General features: G+C 43.8%; 1 protein-coding gene across 1 annotated transcript in view; it reads right to left on the bottom strand.

Annotated features, from left to right (window-relative positions):
• ARHGEF38 (Rho guanine nucleotide exchange factor 38) overlaps positions 1-10,651 on the bottom strand; it is a 36,398-nt gene extending 25,747 nt beyond the window's left edge. Inside the window, exon 1 of the mRNA XM_041484274.1 lies at positions 10,462-10,651. Coding sequence (XP_041340208.1) covers positions 10,462-10,648 — 187 coding nt within the window. The 5' untranslated portion in view covers positions 10,649-10,651. The remainder of the gene's footprint in view (positions 1-10,461) is intronic.
• Positions 10,652-20,578: the final 9,927 nt, after the last annotated feature.

Here is a 20,578-nt window from a genome sequence, read left to right as displayed (position 1 = left end):
CCATCCCCAGCTCCCCTGGTTTCGATGTTTGGTATCAGGCCGAAATTTTCTGTGGAGCACGGGAGAGTCTAATTCTTGCCAGACTGAAATTCAAGGATAGCTGATGCCCTTCTACTCCTTTGAAAACAGTCGTGGTCTGACATCTATTATGATTTGGAGGATGGAAAAAAATGTGTTCCTGTGAAAGAAAAAGGCTGTTTACCATAAAAAAGCTTCACAATAATAACCTTTGTTCTGTACAATGTAACGTTGAGTCTATTCATGGGAAATTGAGGACTGCAAGTACTGGATGACAAACTTTCAAGTGAAGACAATGTTACTAACAATGATGATGAATCCTCCAGTTCTGTTTAAAAATAATTTTTTGAAAGAGACCAAGGAATTCAAGGAGAATATGAGAAAACCTTTAATGATCAATAACAACTGTTTCTTCGAACAACAGAGATCATTGGGATTAGGACATTCTTCACTGGTTTTCGGTATTTAACACCTAGGATATCTGATTTGTTTCAAATACAGGAAAATGCAAGTGACTCTTCTACAGATGGGTAATTTATGTACATTACAGGACCCGCATACAACCTATTTATCTTTAATGATGGTCTTCCCACTTGCTGGTCTGTAAGCTAGCCTGCAGAGATCCATGTCAGCTGTAAAAAGGACACTGACAATCCATATTTTTCATTAAGAAACACACACAAAAAACCCAAAAACAAAACCAAAAAAGACCCAAGTTGAAGATTTCAGAGGCTATTCTGGTGTTTTTCTGCTAGCCACAAGATGGTGCAGAGTACCAGCAAAGATGGACATATCATTAGCGTGCTCAAGTCTGCATCACTCAGGCTGAGCTCTGACAGCCCCGGCTTTTATTGCTCAGCAGCAAAGGATGGGAATCTCTGCTGATGGTCAGACTGCTACACCTTCAAGTCAGCTTCTTGTACAGACTGTACTGAAGGAGGTAATAAAAAGCAGTATCAGGTGCTTTGCTCACTGATGATATTGCAGTTATTTGAATCGATTGTTAAGGGTAAGGTCATGAGCACTCCGGTGAGCATTGAACAGCACAACTCACCCGTACTACACCAGCCAAGGGGGTAGAGGATAGCCCACAGCTGGACTTGTGGGAGCCAAGCAGCTTTCAGGACAGAGGGCTTTGGACCATCTCCCAGCAAGAGGTGTAAAATACAATAAATCAAATATATAATCTTTGCCCATACCTTCTACAATTATGCTGACCACTGATACTCAGAAAGGACAGGTTTTTTATTAATGACTCTCCCACCAGGTTTTCAAATGAGACTGATGTGACCACAGATAGTTTTAAATATCTGCTTTTGGGACAGCAAATCTGTCTCTACATCACTAGTTTTAAACAGTGAGGACCAAGAACCTAAACAGACCTGGGTGGGAGAATGGAAGGCAGGGGAAGTAGGGGAGCTGTTTTCTCAAACTTTTTTGTATTTAGATACACTTTTCAGCTTGGAGTTTTTAGCCTTGAAGTTTGTGTATAACACAGGCATGAACATTTTGTCCTCGTGTTTGTACAGAGACAATGAAATGGAAACATGAAGAGAATGTCTCCCCTCTGCAAGGCCTTGGCTATCAAAATAATTTTATGCTTAACCTTGCCCTGATGAGTTTTAGCTGGTGTGAGTGCATGAACTGCACAAGAGTTTGCACTGCTGCAGAGCTCATCCACCAAAGGTGCTGCGTGCTGAATATTACAGACTCTGCCCTTTAGTGAGGAGGAGAGCAAAAGTGGTACCAGTATAACTTCACAACTCCCTCGGAGAAATTTACTGCTAGGGCTGCAGAACAGGACCACCCTGCCTGCTGCTGACATGCTAAACCAGCAGGTACTTTTTCCTCTAAAAGCTTACAGTATGTAACCACATTTATAAATTCACAAGGAACCATACGAACAATCCACCTCTATTTCACTTTTGCACCAAAATCAGGATTTTTCTTGAGACTGGGTGTGAAGCTGTTTGCATACATGTAACTCTGTGTGAAGAGTTCAGGCCAGCTCCTGAGAAAGCACAGAGAGGAAGATCTCAGAAGTGTAGTTTTGTCTCAGACAGAGATATTATGATATCAGATGGAATTTTAAGGTAAACACAAGATGCTGTATAAAAAAACTTTCTAATCTTTTATACTGGTGGCAGGGGAGGCCATTATATGAGCAAAATAAAGCCACTCTATTTCACTTCAGGCTGGAAGTCACAATCCCTCGAGAGGCTGTTCTTTCAGTTTGTGTCATTAGATAGCCCTGATCAAATTTGATTCTTGAATTATGTCAGGGCTCATCTATTATCATTATTGCATGATAGATAATAATGCCAGGAAAGAAAAATTATTCCAACAGGAAGAAGTAATCATGAGAAATATCAGTTAGATGCTGTTTCCTTATAGAAAATATGTTTTTTTAATAAATGTTTCCTTTAGTTAAATATAATATAATTTTCCATTTTCATTCAATGCGTTCACTTTTTCATTTCAGGCATATCTGTCTATAGAATGCAACAGCAAGGTCTTGAAGTAATGATTACAGCCAAAACATATGATTTCATGTTCAGCTGATTGCTTTTGACCAGTTTGAGAACATTAGTAGTTTGCTGAAATCCTTGTGGAGTAAGTGCAAATTTAATGATTGCACAAACAGTCAGTGCATATCTGGAATATAATCAGACTCATTTCTACCTGGTAATGTGTACCAGCCCTGGAACAGTTGAAGAGAGGATTAGCAGGAAAAGACATCGCTGAGGATTAACTGCTACAGTAAGAATTTGACTCATTTGTCCTCAGAGATACCAGGTATAGAAAAATGACAAAATAGTCTGTTGAATAGATTATTAAACCATTGCATCTTAAGCCCAGTTTAGAAAAAAATAACGGGTACTTTTACTGGACATAAGAATAAAAAGTAGAGGGCAATGTTTGTAATTAATGCTTTTGTGATGTCAGCTATCTGCAGGAGTTGCCTTTCTGGAGGACATTCCTTTCAAGATGACTTAGGTTTTCCAACTGTGTATTGAAGTACACGGCTCTAGTTGCATGAAACAAGAGGTTCATTATGTGATGACAAGGACAAAGAAGCCACATTTCTTACAAAAGCAGTTTCTTGCAAGTGTGAAGTCTAAAGATGTCCCCCAGATGGAGACACCCCACAAGGTGCTTGAGAGCATGGAGGAACAGAGCTTGCAATGTGCAAATGCAGCAGCTCTCTTCTAGGCCCGGGGCAGGTACTGGGGAACTGTTCCAATCTGCTTAAAGGGAGGAGAGGCAGGTTTGCCTCAATCCACAACTGCAGAAAGGAACCAGGCTCTAAACATACCTGAAAGCGAGATTAAAACACAAACGAGGTTAAATGTTGGGATCCAGAGCGATAATGCGACTTTATTTTTCATAAAAGAGGAAAGAAAGAGGGAAAATCAGAAGAGTAGGAGAATGCCAGAATAATTACAAGAAGCACAGGAAAGGGGTTACCACCACCAGGGGTCCAGCGCTGGCTTATAGGGTGCGACGGGGGAGATCCGCGCGGGTGCAGTGGGTCTTTCTCCGATGAAGTCTCTCCGAGAGCAGCCCAGTGACCCAGCGAGGCAGCAGGGCCACAACAGCAGGACCAGAGCGGGATGGGCAGCATGGGCAGCCTCATTGGAGCAGCCAGGACAGCGAAGGACAGCACAGACAGCAAAGATTCCAGCACTGCGTAGATTTTTGCAGCGCAGCCCCCAGTGACAGCTTCGGCGTTTGCTTTTAGAGGGTTTTGAGAGCGGCAGTTGTCACATCCACTTCATGAAGTTCATTGGCCGGCTCCTTGGTGTATCAAAAAGTTTGCTGCTTGCTCGCTTAATGTATCAAAAGTTTGCTGCTCACTGCTCTGTTTTATCAAAAGTCTGCTCTCGCTTAATGTATCAGCTAAAAGCTCTATGAATAACTTTCAACAGGATGGCTCATTTTCTAAAATAAAGCAGCTTCTAGAGTTTTTGTTAAAGGTAACTTAATACTTTAATTTTCAAACCTTAATCTTCAAAGAGATAATGGAGAAACATTCCTTACATTTTACTCCTTCACTACAGGGACCCTCAGCAAGTGACCAGAGGAGCAGCCATAGCAGGCCTGCAAGATCTCTGTGCATAAATCTCCCTGGTTTTCATGCCTAGAGAATGAGCAGCTCCAAGAGGTCTGTTCTAGCCATCCTTCCTCCCAGGTAAGATGCTCTGATTGGATATTATGTTTGCTCTTGGTGTGGGGACCCAGATTTCCCCCCATCCAGTGCTTGCCATGTGGAACGAAAGGAACTAGCACAGAATACAGGAGCAAGTACAGTGATGCTGGTGCATGGAGTGAGTTACAGACCTTTTTGTTACCTAGGCAGCATTTGAAAGATGCCAAAGGAACGCAAGTTCTGCACTCGCACTGTGCAGATACAAGGATTTTGCCTGGCACAAGGGACTGGTGAAGGCATAAGTTATCAAGGTATAACAAACAAATTACAGAGTTACTGTGTTCTCACATGTTAAACATGAGTTTTGTATCACCCTGGATAAATTATTCCTCTGTGAAAGCAAGTCCTCAGATAGCCTTTACCCCCAGATAACCTAGCAATTACACAAGGGAATGTACACCGACTTTTATCAGCTGGATTTGGGAATGAAATGCAGGCAGCCAAGTGCAGACTGCTGCCGTGGCAGCTTTCCTCTCCCTCCTCATGCTGTCGCTCTGGCTCTGTTCTCTACACGCCTGCATCCACTGCAGGAGCAGTGGAAGGCTGCAGGGTACTGAGACACTGGGATCCATGGAAGTGAGGGAGCCTGAAACAGGACAAGCAGTGGGGAAGGATGGAGTGTGACTCTATGTGCAGAGAAAGTGCACCCCGTTAGATAACACACCAGAGTTTTACTCCAGATGCCCCTCCCATTGTGAGGGACCACATGGGGTGTCCTTACAGCTCCCACCAGAGTTCTTACAGTGCAGCAGTACGGTGCAAACATGGTGCGTTATCTAACGGGATGCACTTCCTCTGGGCATTGAAATAGAAAAATATTGGGAGGGGCTTGAGGAAAACCTTTTTTCTTTCTTTTACTGAGAGACTCATGACAGCAGCATTGTTCAGGAGCAGGTTTGCTGTGCACAGGCTGTGAGTACCACATGCAAAAAGCCCTTTTTCTGAACTCAGGAAGAAACCATCGCAGGGCCAGAATGACCTTGCACCCGTATTCATGGGCAACAGGTTTGCTTATAAAATCTGCATCAGAGACTTCCGTGCAATTAGGTCATTCAATCTTTGATCATTTTTCTGTTCCATAAGGTACAGAGAATATTTACATTCAACGTGCAGGTTCTTTCTTCAATTCCTTGACAGCAGACCGCTCTAATTATGTGTGTGCTGACAGGACTACAGAGAGCTCCCATGTGACCATGGTGGAAGGGAAGAAAGCTTATCATCAGGTGACAGAAGAATGCCCTTATTGTTAGCTCCAATACTTACAAATAAACCTTCCCAGAGTGTCACATACCAGTATAAATGCACCACCCCTGTGGCACTGAGCTAATATGTTAATAGAGCAGGAACTGAGGGAGGGCTGTACCTGAACCGCTTCCTCCAGGACACAAGCACCTCAAGATTGGGCATGGATTAGCTGTATGAACTGTGGCCCACAATGCAAAGTATCCCAATTAAGAAAATGTTTGCTAATATGCTCAGAGGAGGATCCGTAACCCTCCTCGTGTCCCAGTCTTCCCTTTAGCTGCAGTTTCCAGTTCTACTGTAGTTGCTCCTAAGACTCCTCAGCCCCACGGCAGGGCTTGGTTGTGCTAAGTGCTGTGCAAACACTGCGGCACAAAATGGATTCTGCTCTGAAAAGATGAGCTCACTTCCCAGCCTGACAGACACTGCAATAAGTTCAAGGAATAACTCCAGCTTTATTGCAGCAGAACTTAACAGAATTAGATCCCTCGAGCCTAAATTTGCAAGGGAGAAAATAGAAGTATTTGCTAGATCCTGACTTCTCATCCCAGGGCACAGGGGGAGAATTTTCATCGAGCCATCTCTTGCACGTCAGGAAATAACCTGAAATTTTACTCCTTACTGTTCTTTAGCAAGCTAGCTGCTCCACGGATCAATACATTCTGCAGTGAAATAAGATATTATCTGCATTGTAGTCCATAGAAAGTTAGCACAAAGCAAATAAGGAACTGGGGAGTGGCACAGAGGATCTTTACACCTGGTGGGACGTGCAAGAAGCTGACAGCATGGGCAGCCCATGCAGGAAGGAAAAGTGTTCTCTGCAAGCAGGAAGGAGGATGGAATGGAGAAAGGTGCCCTGCTTGAGATGGAGCAAAGGTGTATGAGTTGCCTCTGGCTGGGCTTTTGTACACCAAGGGATAGTAGCTTTCCAAGAATCTGTATAATTTTGCTGGTTTCTGCATCATTACTGGTGTTAGTTATTCTCATAACTCCATTAGACAGAGAAAACACAGGGCATTCAGGGTTCAGACATGAGCTCTGAGGCAGTGTGTTGTGGTAGCTCTGTGATTTGAATCACTATCTAATACAGGTATGTCCCTGATGCATTTCAAACTGAAGTGTGTGCAAATCATTTACCAGGGCAGTTGACCCGTTCACAGCCAAAGTTATAAGGGAGTTAATATGTAATAATTTGTAAGACAGGGTGCTTTTTTTAGGCTTTAATTGTTTCACTGAGCACTGCAAACGTGATCTCTGATTCCTTCAGGAAACTCACTGCTTTCAATAGCTCATTTTTCACAGTAAGCACAGGTTTGGCATGCAATTATTAACAAAAACCAGCAACCTGCCCAAAACCTAACAGACAGTGAACTATGCTTCAAATGCCTTTTCATGGTGTGCCCTTTTTGGTTAATAGCATCTATCCCCATGACACACTGTATGCTAATCTGCCCTGAACTTGCAAACATTTATGTGACAACAACTGCAACAAGCAAACCCCTTTTATTGAAATACTGGACTGGAAGCTTTGGGTTAATTCAAAGACTGATCCCAACATTCATACAATACATAAATATTAATATAGTTACTTTTAAAACTTCTTCTGATGGATTTTCATTGTAGAAAAGATAACTCATACCAGCTAACCAGCTACAGATAATACATTTGAAAAGAGAGATGCTAAATATCACTTTTTGTTTTGAAACTTCTTCATTCCTCTTGAAAGAACATACCTGCCGAATTTTCTAGTGAATGTAGAGCAGAGCAGCAGAGCAATGCATAGAAATGTCACAGGAGCTCTGCCTTAGCTCTTATAATGATCCTTGATATTATTTCTGCATCTCCACTAGAGATGCTAGTGAATATATCTTCCTCAACCCCACTCTTCCCTCTTCACAAAAGTAATGTCCAGTTGATGGAAGAAATATATATGGCCTGATCAAGCTATTCCTGGACTCTTCCAAGTATGCAAGTGTAATCTGAGTTCTAAATGACTGCATGGTTTTGTCATGAACCTGGCATTTGATGGCAATCACCTTATTTTCTCCTATCTAAAATGGGGCTGGCAGGCATTTGGTTATCTCACAGGATGAGCTGAAGTACAGACACAAATGCTTGCCAAGATCCTTGAGAATATAATAGTTACTTTACATTTTATTTCCTTTTTAAAAAGAGTGAAGTCAGGAAATGTTGCATGGCCATTCACACCAGATAAGCTATTGAATAGATACATTTACTATAGTCATTATCCATGAAAATGCTTTCTTGTGTCTTAACGAATCCTTAATTTTAAAGTGAAAAACATTTGCAGAAGTTTTCAACCTTTGGCAATGCTATTGTGCACTGCTGTTTGTAGACTGACAGAACAAACCACCTCGATTACCCTGGAGATCTAGAGTGAGAAAGGAGAAAGGCTCTTTCTCACTCTTCATAGAAAGCACTGGTCTACTGTATAAAACAAAACTTAAAAGAAATCCAAGAGCAGAAATTGAATTCTTAGGAGTTTTTATGCCTGACTGCTTGCTCTCTTGGGCTTTTTCTTTTGTTTTCTTCACAGGCTTTTATTTGGGGGCCTCTATTTCCACCATACTGAGCTGCATTTTGAGCATATACCTCAGAGCTGCTAGAAATGGCTGTGGAGGGCAACAGCCCGGTTCCTACTCAGGGAAACCTTTAGAGTCTGCAGGGGGCTGGAAGGGGCCTCGAGAGGTGCCTCGCCTACGCTCCACCCTGCAGAAATGTACTGCAATGCTGAGGCACACACGGGTGTGTAAAGACACCGTGGTCCCTGAGCTCTGCCCAGGCTGCCTGCCACCAGCACACAGCAGGGTCCTGCAGCCCCTGTGCAAACCTGCCCCACTCATAGGAGATTTCCTTCTGCAGCGCTTGCTGCTATTGCATCTCTCTGTCTTACACATCCTTGGCTGTGCTAATACCTACCCCAGGTCTGCAGTTTATGTGTTAGAGAACATATTAACAGGAGCCAATAGAAGGGAGAGGCAACTAAACACAGAACTTTTCCCACAATTCCTATTGGAAGCAAGTGCAAATTACCATTTGTATAATTTTACAAAGCATTTACCACTCTAGGGTGATCAGAAAGTCCCGACCAGGTGACATACACCAGACAAGCTGTCACCACCAGAGCTGCTGGTTTTCTTAACAAGAATGGAAAACTCAAAAGCTTTGTGCCAACAAAACCACTTCCTTGCCGTAAGCTGCTTTGCATCCAAGTGCTACAAGAAAAATGCAGAACACAAAGGTGTACAACCACATTGTCAGTGTTGGCAGGCAGCACACTAGGTCTGGGATCCGTGATCGTTATCAGATTCAGGCGCATCTTTCTCAGAAAAATTTGATCCAGGTCAGGCCTTGACACACAACTGCAATTCTGTGGCGACTGCAAATATACTTTATAGGAATTTCTACCGCCTTTGTATTTTCACTCTGAGGACAGGCAACTTCTAATCCAATGCAAAGCCTGCAGGTACCTTTTTAACCCATCACTGCTTTTCTCAAACAAACATAAGCAAACAGAGTGAGCTGATACCAGCCCGTGCTTTGCAATACGCGACCGTGGCAGCCTCAGCATGTGGCAGGAGCTGTAAAGCTGGATTTAGTGTCTCCTTGGACTGCTGCCATAAACATAACCTCACGCACTGCCATGACTTCCTGGGCTTCCCCACCGCCTCTGCTTCAGATTTTAAACAGGAGGCATTCATGGCTTGAATGCGGCTGACACAGGACAGAAAGATTTCACACTTTTTTGCTGGATACTTCTCCGTTAACCTTGATCTCACCTGGCCAACCTCATTTAGGAGTTAAAATCTGCTGGTTTGATGGGACGTGTGCCATGAGCTTGCCACAGCGATCCATGCTTGTACCCTGAAACACCCTTGCCAGATTCCTGAATCGTGGCCCTGACCTAACTGAGTATTTTTCACCTTCTCATTGATTAGCTATCATGAGGAGGGAACAGCATAATTGATGAACCTCTCTGTTCTCAGCATATGCAGTCCCCATAGAAAACCTATTATTTTCAGGCTTATTATTTTATTTTCTGCTTTTATTGTCTCTCTGAAGCAATGCTACTTCCTAATTAAGTGCATCAAAACCACAATACAGCAATCCAAAGTATTTTTCTATTTTATTTCCTCATAAAGGATTATGGTTGCAAGAATGACTATCACTAAGCAGTTATAGCACTATTAGTAATACACACTTATAGTATAATAGTACTCAAACCCTGTTGTTCAAGACCCTGGAAACCCACAGATATTCATCAGCTGGTGTTCCAGAGCACTCCCATAAATTGCCATTCGCATTCCTCATGCTTTTCCTCAATTTGTGGCATCACATTTAATTTTTGATTGACAAACCCAGTACTGACATACTTTACTACAATTTGCGGTCCATATGCAATTTGGTTATTTGAAAAGCAACTCTCTCCATAATCACAGAATGGTATAATTTTCATCAGTATATCCATCCAAACATGTATTTGGACATACTTTAGTTCAGGCTTGTACAATCTATGCAACAGTTTATAGACCACAATATTTTTAATTGAGAAAAAAAAAAAAGTCCTTGATGCTTCTAATGACTTGGCACATAACCTGCTTAATGCGACAGCCAAAGACAGATAGGATGGAGCCATCCTATTTTCACATTACTGTTTGTGTTCCAAATGCATTCTGGTGAATGAGAAAGATTTTGGTTGCATACGAGTTTTGCAGGCACTCACCAAAACCTTCAATTATATTTTGTGTCCCGTCTACAAAACAGCATTTAGAAAAATTAGGGGAAAGATGTCACAGCCTGGAGGTGGGGGGCAAGGCTGAGAGGCCATTGCTCATTCCAGCTGTGGGTGAGGGGGGGCAGAGCCTGCCATTCCCTTCTTTATCTGAAGGCTGCAGCCTGGAGGGCACGGGGACACCACCCCAGCTCAGAGCATCCCTGGCAGCAGAGCACCAAACAAGCTTCCCCGGTACCTTGCAATTTCTGGCTGTACTCTGTCCTGTCGGATTGACTCCTCCTCAAGTTGCCGTGGTCCCCGGCGGTGCTGGTGCTCTCTACCACGGGCTCTGTCCTCCTCCTCTGCCCCATGTACAGCTTGCTCCTTAGCAGGGTCAAATTCCTCTTCCTTCCCCCGGTGCCTTCCTTCCCCGGACAGTCCATGCTCGCCACGGACAGCCTTGCGTGCTGCTGCTGGTGGCGGTGGAGGGGGACAGTAGCTGGATTTTCAGGGAGGTGGCCTCTCTGCCCAGGTGAAGGCTGGTTGCCTTGGGCTTGGGATTGCAGCAGGGCTCGCCAGGCTCCGCAGGGCCCCGGCTCAGCCCTGCCACCTGTGCCGGAGCAGCTCCACCCCCGGGAAGCTGCCGCCCCGGGCAGCGTTTGCATTCACCTGCCCTGTGTGCAAGCGCCTGGCGGGGCCGCTTTCAGAGCCAGCCCCAAACCGCAGCCATTCCCGGCCTCTCCCTGCTTCAGGGCACGCTCCTCACCCCGCCGCAGGGCCGGGGCTGCCGGCACAGAGGAGCGGGAATTGCCTCCTCCCGGCTCTGGCAGGGAGATGGCAGAGCGTGGCATCTCCCTCTGTGCCCTCTCTGCACTGAGGGCAGGTGGGCACAGAGAACAAGGCCAGTGGGAAGGGGAGGCCAGCCACCCACTCGACCCTCACTCCGGCAGCCTGGTCAGGATCCCAGCTCCCTGCATATCAAGTTGCATCTGCCAGTCTCCTGACCCCACTGAGAAGTGCAGCTTTTGGGCTGGAAACTCCAGATCTACAGGTTTGAAAGGCGACCAATCCCCTAGGACAATGAAGGAAAGGGCTGAGGGGGACATGAAAGCCCCTCCGGGAGGCAGGAAGCAGCGTGGAGCTGGTGCTTGTCTCAAACCAGGCTCTGTCGCACTCTGCACTACACACAGAGAGGCCAAAGCCAAGGCGAAAGCCTGCCAAGGGTCTGTGAAGGATACCACAGCCGACCACCATGCTGTGATAGCCAGGGGAGAGGACACCGAAACACCTGTTCATAATACCTCTGGATTAGCCCCTGGAAGAGATCTTATTATCCTGTCTGTTAGCAACGGCCTCTGGCACACATGTACTGTCTAGTGATCCTCTGTCGTGCCAGTCTAATCAAGCTCATGTCAAAACAGCAGGACGTGCTGGGATCTAAGCTTGGACCGGGCTTATCCTGGGAAGAGCCCCAACAGCCATCAGTAGCAATCAGTGCTGCTGCTGTGATACCCAACCCTGCAGCCCTCTGTAGCTGCTGTAGGAAATGCCTGGTGGGAGCCCCGTGGTGCAGCCTAATCGGTGTCAGTCTCACGCACAATTATTGCCACAGCATCTGCCAGGGGACACAAGGAATGTCCCTCTGACAGAGGCTGGCAGAGTGTTTGGCTTTAGCACTGCCATGCTATGTCCCTGAAGGACTGTCTAGTAAAAAACAAGCTGGGATGAGACGTAGTAGTGTAACCTCATTTCCAAGTTTTGTTTTTCTTTACAAAACTGGTCCTGAAATGCAATCTCCTCATCAAAGCCCTTCATTTCTACCCAGTAGTGAAAAGAAGAGGTTGTGAAACTGTTAAGCAATAAACTACGTCAAATTGCAGCACCATGCCAGTGCTGCACAAAGTGTCCAGCCCAAACACAGCCTGGCAGAGGAATAAAGTGGTGAGGGGAATACTGGGAAGACTTTGTGCTCACACAGAGGAGTCACATATTACATAGGCAATTCATGTGTTACGTCCTGCCTCCTCTTTGATATTTCCTAAGAAACTCTTTATTCTGCAAGTCAGACCACAAAAGTTCCTTGAAAGGCAAAGCAGTGGTGACAGCAGGGAGAGGCGTAGGCAGGGACAGACTGGTGACACACTTGTGACAAACATCAAAGCTCTAGCAACAAGCAGTACACAGACTAAAGTGGGAGTTAGGGAAATCAATCAGAAAATTTCCTTACACTGGGGACTTTGGGAGGAGCTTTTATTTGAAGCAATAGCTTGGTATTCATCGAGGGTGGTAAAACTGGTTTAAACAGTCACCACCCTGACTGCCCCCCTTCCCCAGATGAATTTGTTCCCATTATTGCTGCAGGGTGTAAACACACGCATTTGAGATGAGATGGAGGAACTGATCTGGCAGAAAACTCCTTCCCTCGCCCCTTTTCCCTGGGCTATTTTCCATCTGGATCTGTGCTTCTGATTAGTTCCTCAACCAGCTAAGGAAGCAGTTGTGGCAGCATGAAGCAGGGGATGACGCAGGGCACACACGAGCAGCTGTGGGTAGGGCTGATAGTTGCTTAGGCCAGAATTACCCAGAGAAGGTATCTCTCCCCACCAGGATTTCAGTGCCATGCTTCTCTGAAAACAGAGGTCCCATCATTTTAGATTAGATTTCATTATATTTATTTAAATTAAAATGGTTTGGAGGAAAACTGGGGAATGTATCTTGGCTGGGTGAATATGGAAGAACAAACTTAATAGAATTCTTGGCATTGTAAGTTCTGGCACATGTGCAGAGTTACAGCCAAGACAGGATATAGTAAAGTTTGCTCAGGTGTTTATTACAACAGCAATCTCCCCACATGCAAAAGTTGTCTTCCTTTTCCTCTTCAACTCGGTCACAGGGGGTAAAAAAGTAGGTGTTCATTCAGCAACAAAATTGTTATGGGAAAAGCCAGCTGTAGTTGCTGCTGCTGTTGTACTTGGAATGGTTTACATGGCTTTAGCCAGCAGCATTATTTTGGATGCAGCCAGGAGCCCAAAGCAGGCCTACACCACAGTTTAGAATGTATACGAGAACTTACTGCAATCTCAAAATATCTCCTCTGTGCCACCCAACATAGGAAAGGCTGAAAATACCATATCTTCTGTGACACTCCAAATGAGTGGGACATGTTCAGGACTGGTGGCTTCCCCATCCCCTTTGGAGGAAGGGAGATTTGAGAGACAACCGGGTTTATCCATCATCACATTAAATCCCATCATGGATTTACACCAGTAGGCTATGCCTGGCAATCAGCAGGCATAAAAATAATCAGATGTGCATTTGAGCAAGACCCCCTATAAACTCCTATTGCTGTTTGCTGATCTTTACTGACTATAACAAAATGCCACAGAAAGCACGGGTCAGAACTGTGTGTGAAGTATTCACTGCCACTCACAACAGTATGAGCAACCCTCTCTCAATTTCAAATTATTCCTGCTCTCTTCTGGCCCCATTAGCAACTGATGGAAAACAGTACCAAAATCACTAATCCATAAGACAAGAGGAATATATGGTATCTACGTGGACAAGATGCTCTTTTTACAATGAATGTGGAAATCTCTTTTCCTACTCTGTTATGCTCAATTCCACAGAGCAAACTGGAACCCAGTTGATGCGAACACTCACAGGAGTTATTTGCACGGAAGCCACCCAGCTTAAGAAACAGAACAGGTGCTGATGTCAACACAGAAAATATTGGCATTGTGTTCCCCAGCAACTGTATTGGCCACATATAAGAGCTGATTGTTGTATGGTCAATGCCAACCTTTATCTCAGTCCTGAGTTATAAATGAACCAGAAGCACCATAAAGACTGATGGCCATTAAGTAAGCAAACAGTTATTTGTTTTCTTGTCATACATCACAGCTGTTACAGAAGATTTCTTTATAACTCAGGATCCCAGAAGTTATACAAAAAATACCGGTGGGGGTTGACTGCCGTGCCTGTTCCCTTTGAGTGGATGCACAAACCACTGCTGGAGTCCTGTGGCAGTGGCATGGGATTGGCATTTCCAAGTTTGCTCACTGCAATGGCCAGCACAGACACCAAGGAAAAGAAAGTCTCAGTCTGCAGCTGCAGAGTGACTTTGCCAGTTTCACCTGTGTAAAAAGATCACACTTGACAGGCAGTGGAGAAGCAGAAAAGCCCCACGGTACTGCTGCAGAAAGCCGTCCTACCTTCCCCACGGGTGGAGCATGACAGCAAAGAGTGCAGATGTCTCTGTAGCTCCCCATCTCCATACAGAGAAGCCTAAGTGCAAATAAAAGCAAGACTGTACCTTGCCACTCAACCTGTATGCACGTGTCATAGCAAAGATGTCTTCTGAGGGACAAAACGTAGAGGCTTTGATAAGAACAATCCTGTGTAAGGCCCATCGAGGACTTTGAGCACAGGAAAGTGGCTGGTACGTACACTCTACCTGTTTGCAACAGGACTGGTAAGATAAGAACAGCATGACAGGTGAGGAAAAAAGCAATAAAAAGATAAGGCTTAGGGACAGGTAAAACTGGAGTCTACACGCTGATTTTTCACAATGAATGAATCAAAATTACTTTGAAATATACATAGGAAAAAACTTCAAAAACCTTTCAATAGTACAAAAAGAGAAAAAAGCCTGTCTTGTAGGTGAAAAGTTATTTAGTGTGGCAGTCTCACCTTCACTCCTACTGTTGATCTTGCCAGACTGGTGATTCCTGTAGAGAAACAGGTCTTTAGAAGTAAGTGCACAGTGATAATTTCTTTTAGCCCTGTCTACAGTGTTTCTTGTCTAAATATTTGTAGGAAAAATTCATAAAGTACATGCCTGCTGGGGCTCAGGCTAGGCTGTGGATATTTCTAAGAAGGAATGGCTCAACCTTTCAAGATATGCAATCTATCTCCTCCGACTGCTGTGATGCTTTCTTACTCCAAACAAAGCCTCTGCTCCAGTTTACACACACAAAAGGCTGACGTGTTTTCTGCCTACAGAGGGGGACCCATCTCTCAAATTGAAACACCTGCCAGAGGGGAGAAGGGATGCTGAGAAAAGGGTCGGCAGGGCTCGAATTGTCCTTGCAGCACTGTGGATCTGTCACTATCCAGCCAGGGCTTTGTGTAGGTCTGATAGGCTTGGAGCTGGGCCAGCTCCCAAAGGGGGACATCTAAGGGCAGTGCTGCTTTGAAAGGGCTGGGAGGTGAGAAGGAGAGAGAACTTGCCAGGAAACTGAGCAGCCCTTTGATTTCCTCAGTGTTACAGCCATGTAATTTTCTAAGGAAAATAACCTGACTCTGTTGATCAAGTAGATGGCACTGTGATATCAAAGCTAATGAGGAAAGACAAGCAAGAGAGCGAGGCATAGGTAAAAGAACAGAAAGATGATTCATTACTGGTGTGTTTCAATGTAAAGTAAGAGGGCATAGAAATTACCAAGATGAAATATTTTCTGTGGAATTCTTTCAGAACCTTGTCTGGGAATTCACAAATCAAGAGAGGAATGGAACCTAAAAATGGACTATCATGAGCAACTGGAAAGATTTTCCTTCTAGGTCTCTGTTTTGAATCATTATAGATTTGCAGCTTCACACTAAAATTTCATATTTCCAGACAGTATTTTTATAGCTGAACTGGAGCCATTTTTTTTTCTTTTTCTCTATGTTCCTATTTGTGCACATTTGTGAAAGAATGAACCAGAGAGAATACTATTTGGTGATTTTTGTTTTGTGATGGGGGAGTTGCCTTGGAGTAACAAAGATAAGAGTCTTTAAAAAAATTAAGCTTCAGTTCATACTCACAAACAAGTTTAATGGGAGTTAGGGTAGGCTGAAAATCCTTGGTTCACAGAGCTTAAAATTAGCTCAGTACAGATGCCTAGGAGGGAAGAAATGGACATAACTGACAAAACTAGACTCAGTCGTGGTGTCCTGGCCTCTTGATAGGCAAATCTCTTTCTAGGCAGAGGTCCAGAGAAGTAAAGTCTGGCAAGCGAACCTAACACACTTCACAGGGGAGCCTAACAAAAAGCATGGTTAAAAAAGAAACAAACAGCTTAGACAAAACAGCTCAGACAAACAATTTATTCAGGGAAAAACAGGGTGTAAACTTAAAATCTTCCTAACAGTAATGAGTATTATGACTAAATCCAAATTTTGCATAAATACAGAAGACAGTCTCTTTAAAGCAATTGGGTTACTGAAGTGAGTTCACTGCTACAAAACAAGGGTTCACAGTCTGACCCAAGGTACTCAATGTCTTTGGGATAGGAGCCTCTGCTCTTATTCACATTGAGATGGAAAGGAGTGTTATCTGATAAACCTAATTCCAGTTACTGAAATACACAATGATTCCTTTCAGTTAGATGACGCAGTCTTTCATTGCCATCAGGCATCCATCAGTGAGCAATATACAAATCCATATGTGAGTTGGCTGCTTGTAGACATCCTCTCTAGACATCCTCTGCCAAATCCAGCTGTGTCAATCAAAGAGGTCACTGACTCCAGTGATTTGTCATCCTTGTCCTGCTGAGGACTCAGTGCAAAGATCTGCAGGAATTGTTCATGGCCCTTAACTTGCTTTGGCTGAAAAGCAGTTTGAATAACTTAGCCTAAAGTCCCTAAACTGCCTCAGGGAGCCTTGCCTGGCTTGATCGGAGCCATGGAGCACTGGTTCCAGCTGGTTCCAGCTGATCCATTGGCAGGTGAGGGAGATGGTGTTGGCTAAATGAGTGAGCACTGGCCAGCAGGCCCAGGGAGTGACCTGTTCCACTGAGGTGGCTGGGCAGGAAGGAAGCCTGGCTGTGCTTTTTGCACACAGGTAGCAGCAAAACAGAAGGCTGGCAGGAATTGATTCCTTCAGATTAATGGTTTTATAAGCCATGGAGATAGAACTTCTATTACAGCAAAATTTAATGATAATGATGTGATCACCAGCCAAGAGCAAATGCACTGAAATAGCACGTAGTTGTACTAATGAAATTCTTCAAAGCTTTATTAGGTGAAAAGATGAAAATTATTTTCATTCACGAGGATGGGTTTCCTTAAATTATAATACAGACATTATTTTTTGCATTTAATCTGCACAGCATTTTAATGGGCAAAACATTAATTTTTAAATATTTATGTGTGTTTATAAAAATTTATCTAAAATCCATGTAAATGTACACTGCAGAGTACAAACCTTTAAAATAAGGACGTCCTTCAGGCTTAGATGGTTATATTGCTGCTGAGTTTTTGCTATACTCCAGTGACATTTTGCTGGAATGAGATTCACCCCTGTGCAGAGGGCAAGCATAAAACCTAAGCACCATGTAAGTTCTACTTAAGTCTTAAGGACCTGGCTCTAATTCCATTGAAATAAATAGCAATATTTTCATTGTTTTTCAGTGGGAGCTGTTACAAGGTCAATGAACGGGATCAGCCCTATAAATGCTTTTTGCTGGCCCAATTGGAATGATATGCAAGGAGTTAGATGCAAAATGCTTGGCAATGAATGTGAAAAAATCCCTTGGCAGTAAAGACTTGGTAATTCTGGAGAATTTGCTCAAGGTAAATGCTGGAACCAAAACATTGATTTGAAGGATGGTAGGTAAATTTATTCTAACCAGGGAGCTGGTCTTAATAAAATATGACTTGAGAAGTATTGGCGTATTTCACCTGTATTCTGTGTAATATAATGCACAATACTGAAAAATACAATCAAACCTATTTAAGGCATTATTATTTCTGCAGTACTAGGATAATTGTGGATACCTTAGAGTACTAAAGCATCATGTTCTCTGCTCTGGTAGCATTAGCAGAGTGTCAGTGTGGTTTTCTGCTGTATCATCTACCCTTCCTAGGTAACATGATGGTTATCTATTTATGCATCTAAACGGCGCCTGCACAGAAACTCGTTTATATTTCATAAATTCTATGTGCTTCACAGCTGATTTCCCATTACAGATGAGAGAGTTTTAGGTAAGACCATGTTCACAACACAAAGCAAAGAAGATCTCTGTGCTAGGACTGTGCATCTGACCAGGACTCCTGGACACTGCAGTATGTTTCACTTTCCAGCTTGTAGAGGAAAATAAATATGAATTGGACTCCTACTAGAATAAGCTTACACCCATCTGTTAGCTTTGCAAGTGTAAAAATCCTATGTTTATTCTCAGTAAGTGATTTTCAAAAGCTCTAACCTTCCATAAATGAAATCCAGATTCCTCAGAACTAAGCAGAGGCGGAATGCTAGGCCCGTGGCATGTGTTTCCTTTTAACCTTGCCCATTTCAGCAGCAGGCCAACTCAAAGAAAGCACACAATGGATTTTATTATAATAATAATTTTTAAAAAAGTCATACAGGTTTTTCCCTTTTTTAATTACTCCACATGAAAAACAGATTGTTTGCCCTCTAGACAAACTTTAAAAAATTAGAACTACAGAGACCTGCTGGTTTCTGAGGGGAGCCTACAAGAAAGATGGAGAGGGACTTCTTACAAGAGTATGTAGTGATGGGACAAGGGGAAATGGCTTCAGACTGAAAGAGAGTATGTCTAGGATTAGATATAACAAAGAAATTCTTTACTGTGAGGGAGACACTGGAACAGGTTGCCCAGAGAGGCTGTGGATGCCCCATCCCTGCAAGTGTTCATTGCCAGGCTGGGTGGAGCTCTGAGCGATCTGGTCTGGTAAAAGGTGTCCCTGTCCATGGCAGGGGGGAACTACAATCTTTAAGGACCCTTTCCCCCAGGTCTATGATTCTATAAAGAATGTCACCCCTACATGTTCAGGTCAGGGGATTACCCCTGAAAGCCTTGCATTTGGTGAAGTCAGATGCCAACTCCTCTGATGAATATGAAGTACTATTTTTTAGCTTCTGCAGAAGTGGTCAATGGCCCTGCAAAATTGCCTCTCTCTTCTCAATAGAAGTCTATTGTTACAAATGCAGCAAGAAGTGGCACAAATCAGAAGAGACCATAGCTTTTTTTTTTCCCCTCCAGAGCCTTCTTGTAATGGGAAATCCACACACTAGAATACAGCTCCATCAAAGATCCAGAGCTCCAACTGACACATTTCAGAGGAGTACGTGAGGGAACAGCAGTAAGACCATCAGGAAAATCTCCTGCTCTAGTGTAAAATAATTGTGTCCTTGCTGCACACATTGAGCACACAATCCTGACACTTTTGAAGCTTGATCTACCAAAGTACTAGAGGGAACAAATAATGAGAAGTAGTTATATGCTGCTTAAATCTGAAGGAAGATACTGATTTTTTTGCAGCCTTTCTGCTGAAAAAAAATAATTTCCAATAACATTCAAAATAATGTATAAAATAATGAGGGCAACATGGAGTTAGCCTGGAGAAATCGTTCAGGGTAATTCAAATCAGAGTTAACATTTAAAGCTAATATTGACCACCTTTCAAGATGAATACACAAGATAATTGGCTTGGGATTTAAGAGTGATGATGCAACAAAAGTTATTCCACCTCAGTCTCTCCAATGAAATGCAAATAGTGGTATTTGTCACTTTTCAGGAATTTTTGAAAGATCCATAAATAAGAAACACTACTTCAACAACTACCATCCTTATTGACAGAGGAAATTAATTTGAAATCATCCTCAAGGATCAATCAAAAGGGAACTTAAAGGAATCCGATCATATGTAGAGTTATTAGGCTTTAAGACCAATACAAAGTGAATACAGAATCTAAATGAAATATCAGCAGGGTTCAGTATAAAAATTTATCTCTGATTGGGAACCCATGCAAACATCCTAGCTATAAGCAGAGCAGACACAGAGTGGCTTCGATGACATAAAAATGTGTGCCAAGAAACTAACATTTCTCTACCTAGGGAGCAGCAATGTAGGATCTTCATTCTGTTGTGGGCCTCAGGTGAGGGTAGCAACCCTCGGTACCATCATCCCTAATTTTGCATCCACACTTTTCACAGAATCTCCGAATCAGTCAGGTTGGCAGGGTCGGCAGCAGTTCATCTGGTCCAACCACCCTGCTCAAGCAGAGTCAGCCTAGAGCACATGGAGCAGGATTGTCCCCAGATGGTTCTGGAGTATCTCCCTTTACAGAGACTCCACACCCTCTCTGGGCAATGTGTTCCAGCGCTCGCCACCTGCACAGTAAAGAAGTTCTTCCTCGTGTTCAGGCGGGACTCCCTGTGTGTCAGTTTGTGCTCACTCCCTCAAGTCTAGTGCTTGGCATCACTGAGAAGAGCCTGGCTCCATCCTCTTGGCATCCCCCTTTTCTGGCAGTGCTGCTGGCCTGCGAACACCTCAGCCTGGCTACGCCTGGGCTACCACCTGCGCTGGCCTGGCTCCCGCTGGGGTCACCTACCGCCTCAAGGAGGGCTTGGCTTTCCTTACTATTAA

The sequence above is a fragment of the Pyrgilauda ruficollis genome, unplaced genomic scaffold (assembly GCF_017590135.1).
Source record: "Pyrgilauda ruficollis isolate IOZ18807 unplaced genomic scaffold, ASM1759013v1 scaffold65, whole genome shotgun sequence".
NCBI classification, from domain to species: Eukaryota; Metazoa; Chordata; class Aves; order Passeriformes; family Passeridae; genus Pyrgilauda; species Pyrgilauda ruficollis.
The sequence above is the reverse complement of the archived record's forward strand: the minus strand, read 5'-3'. Positions and strand labels throughout refer to the sequence as shown.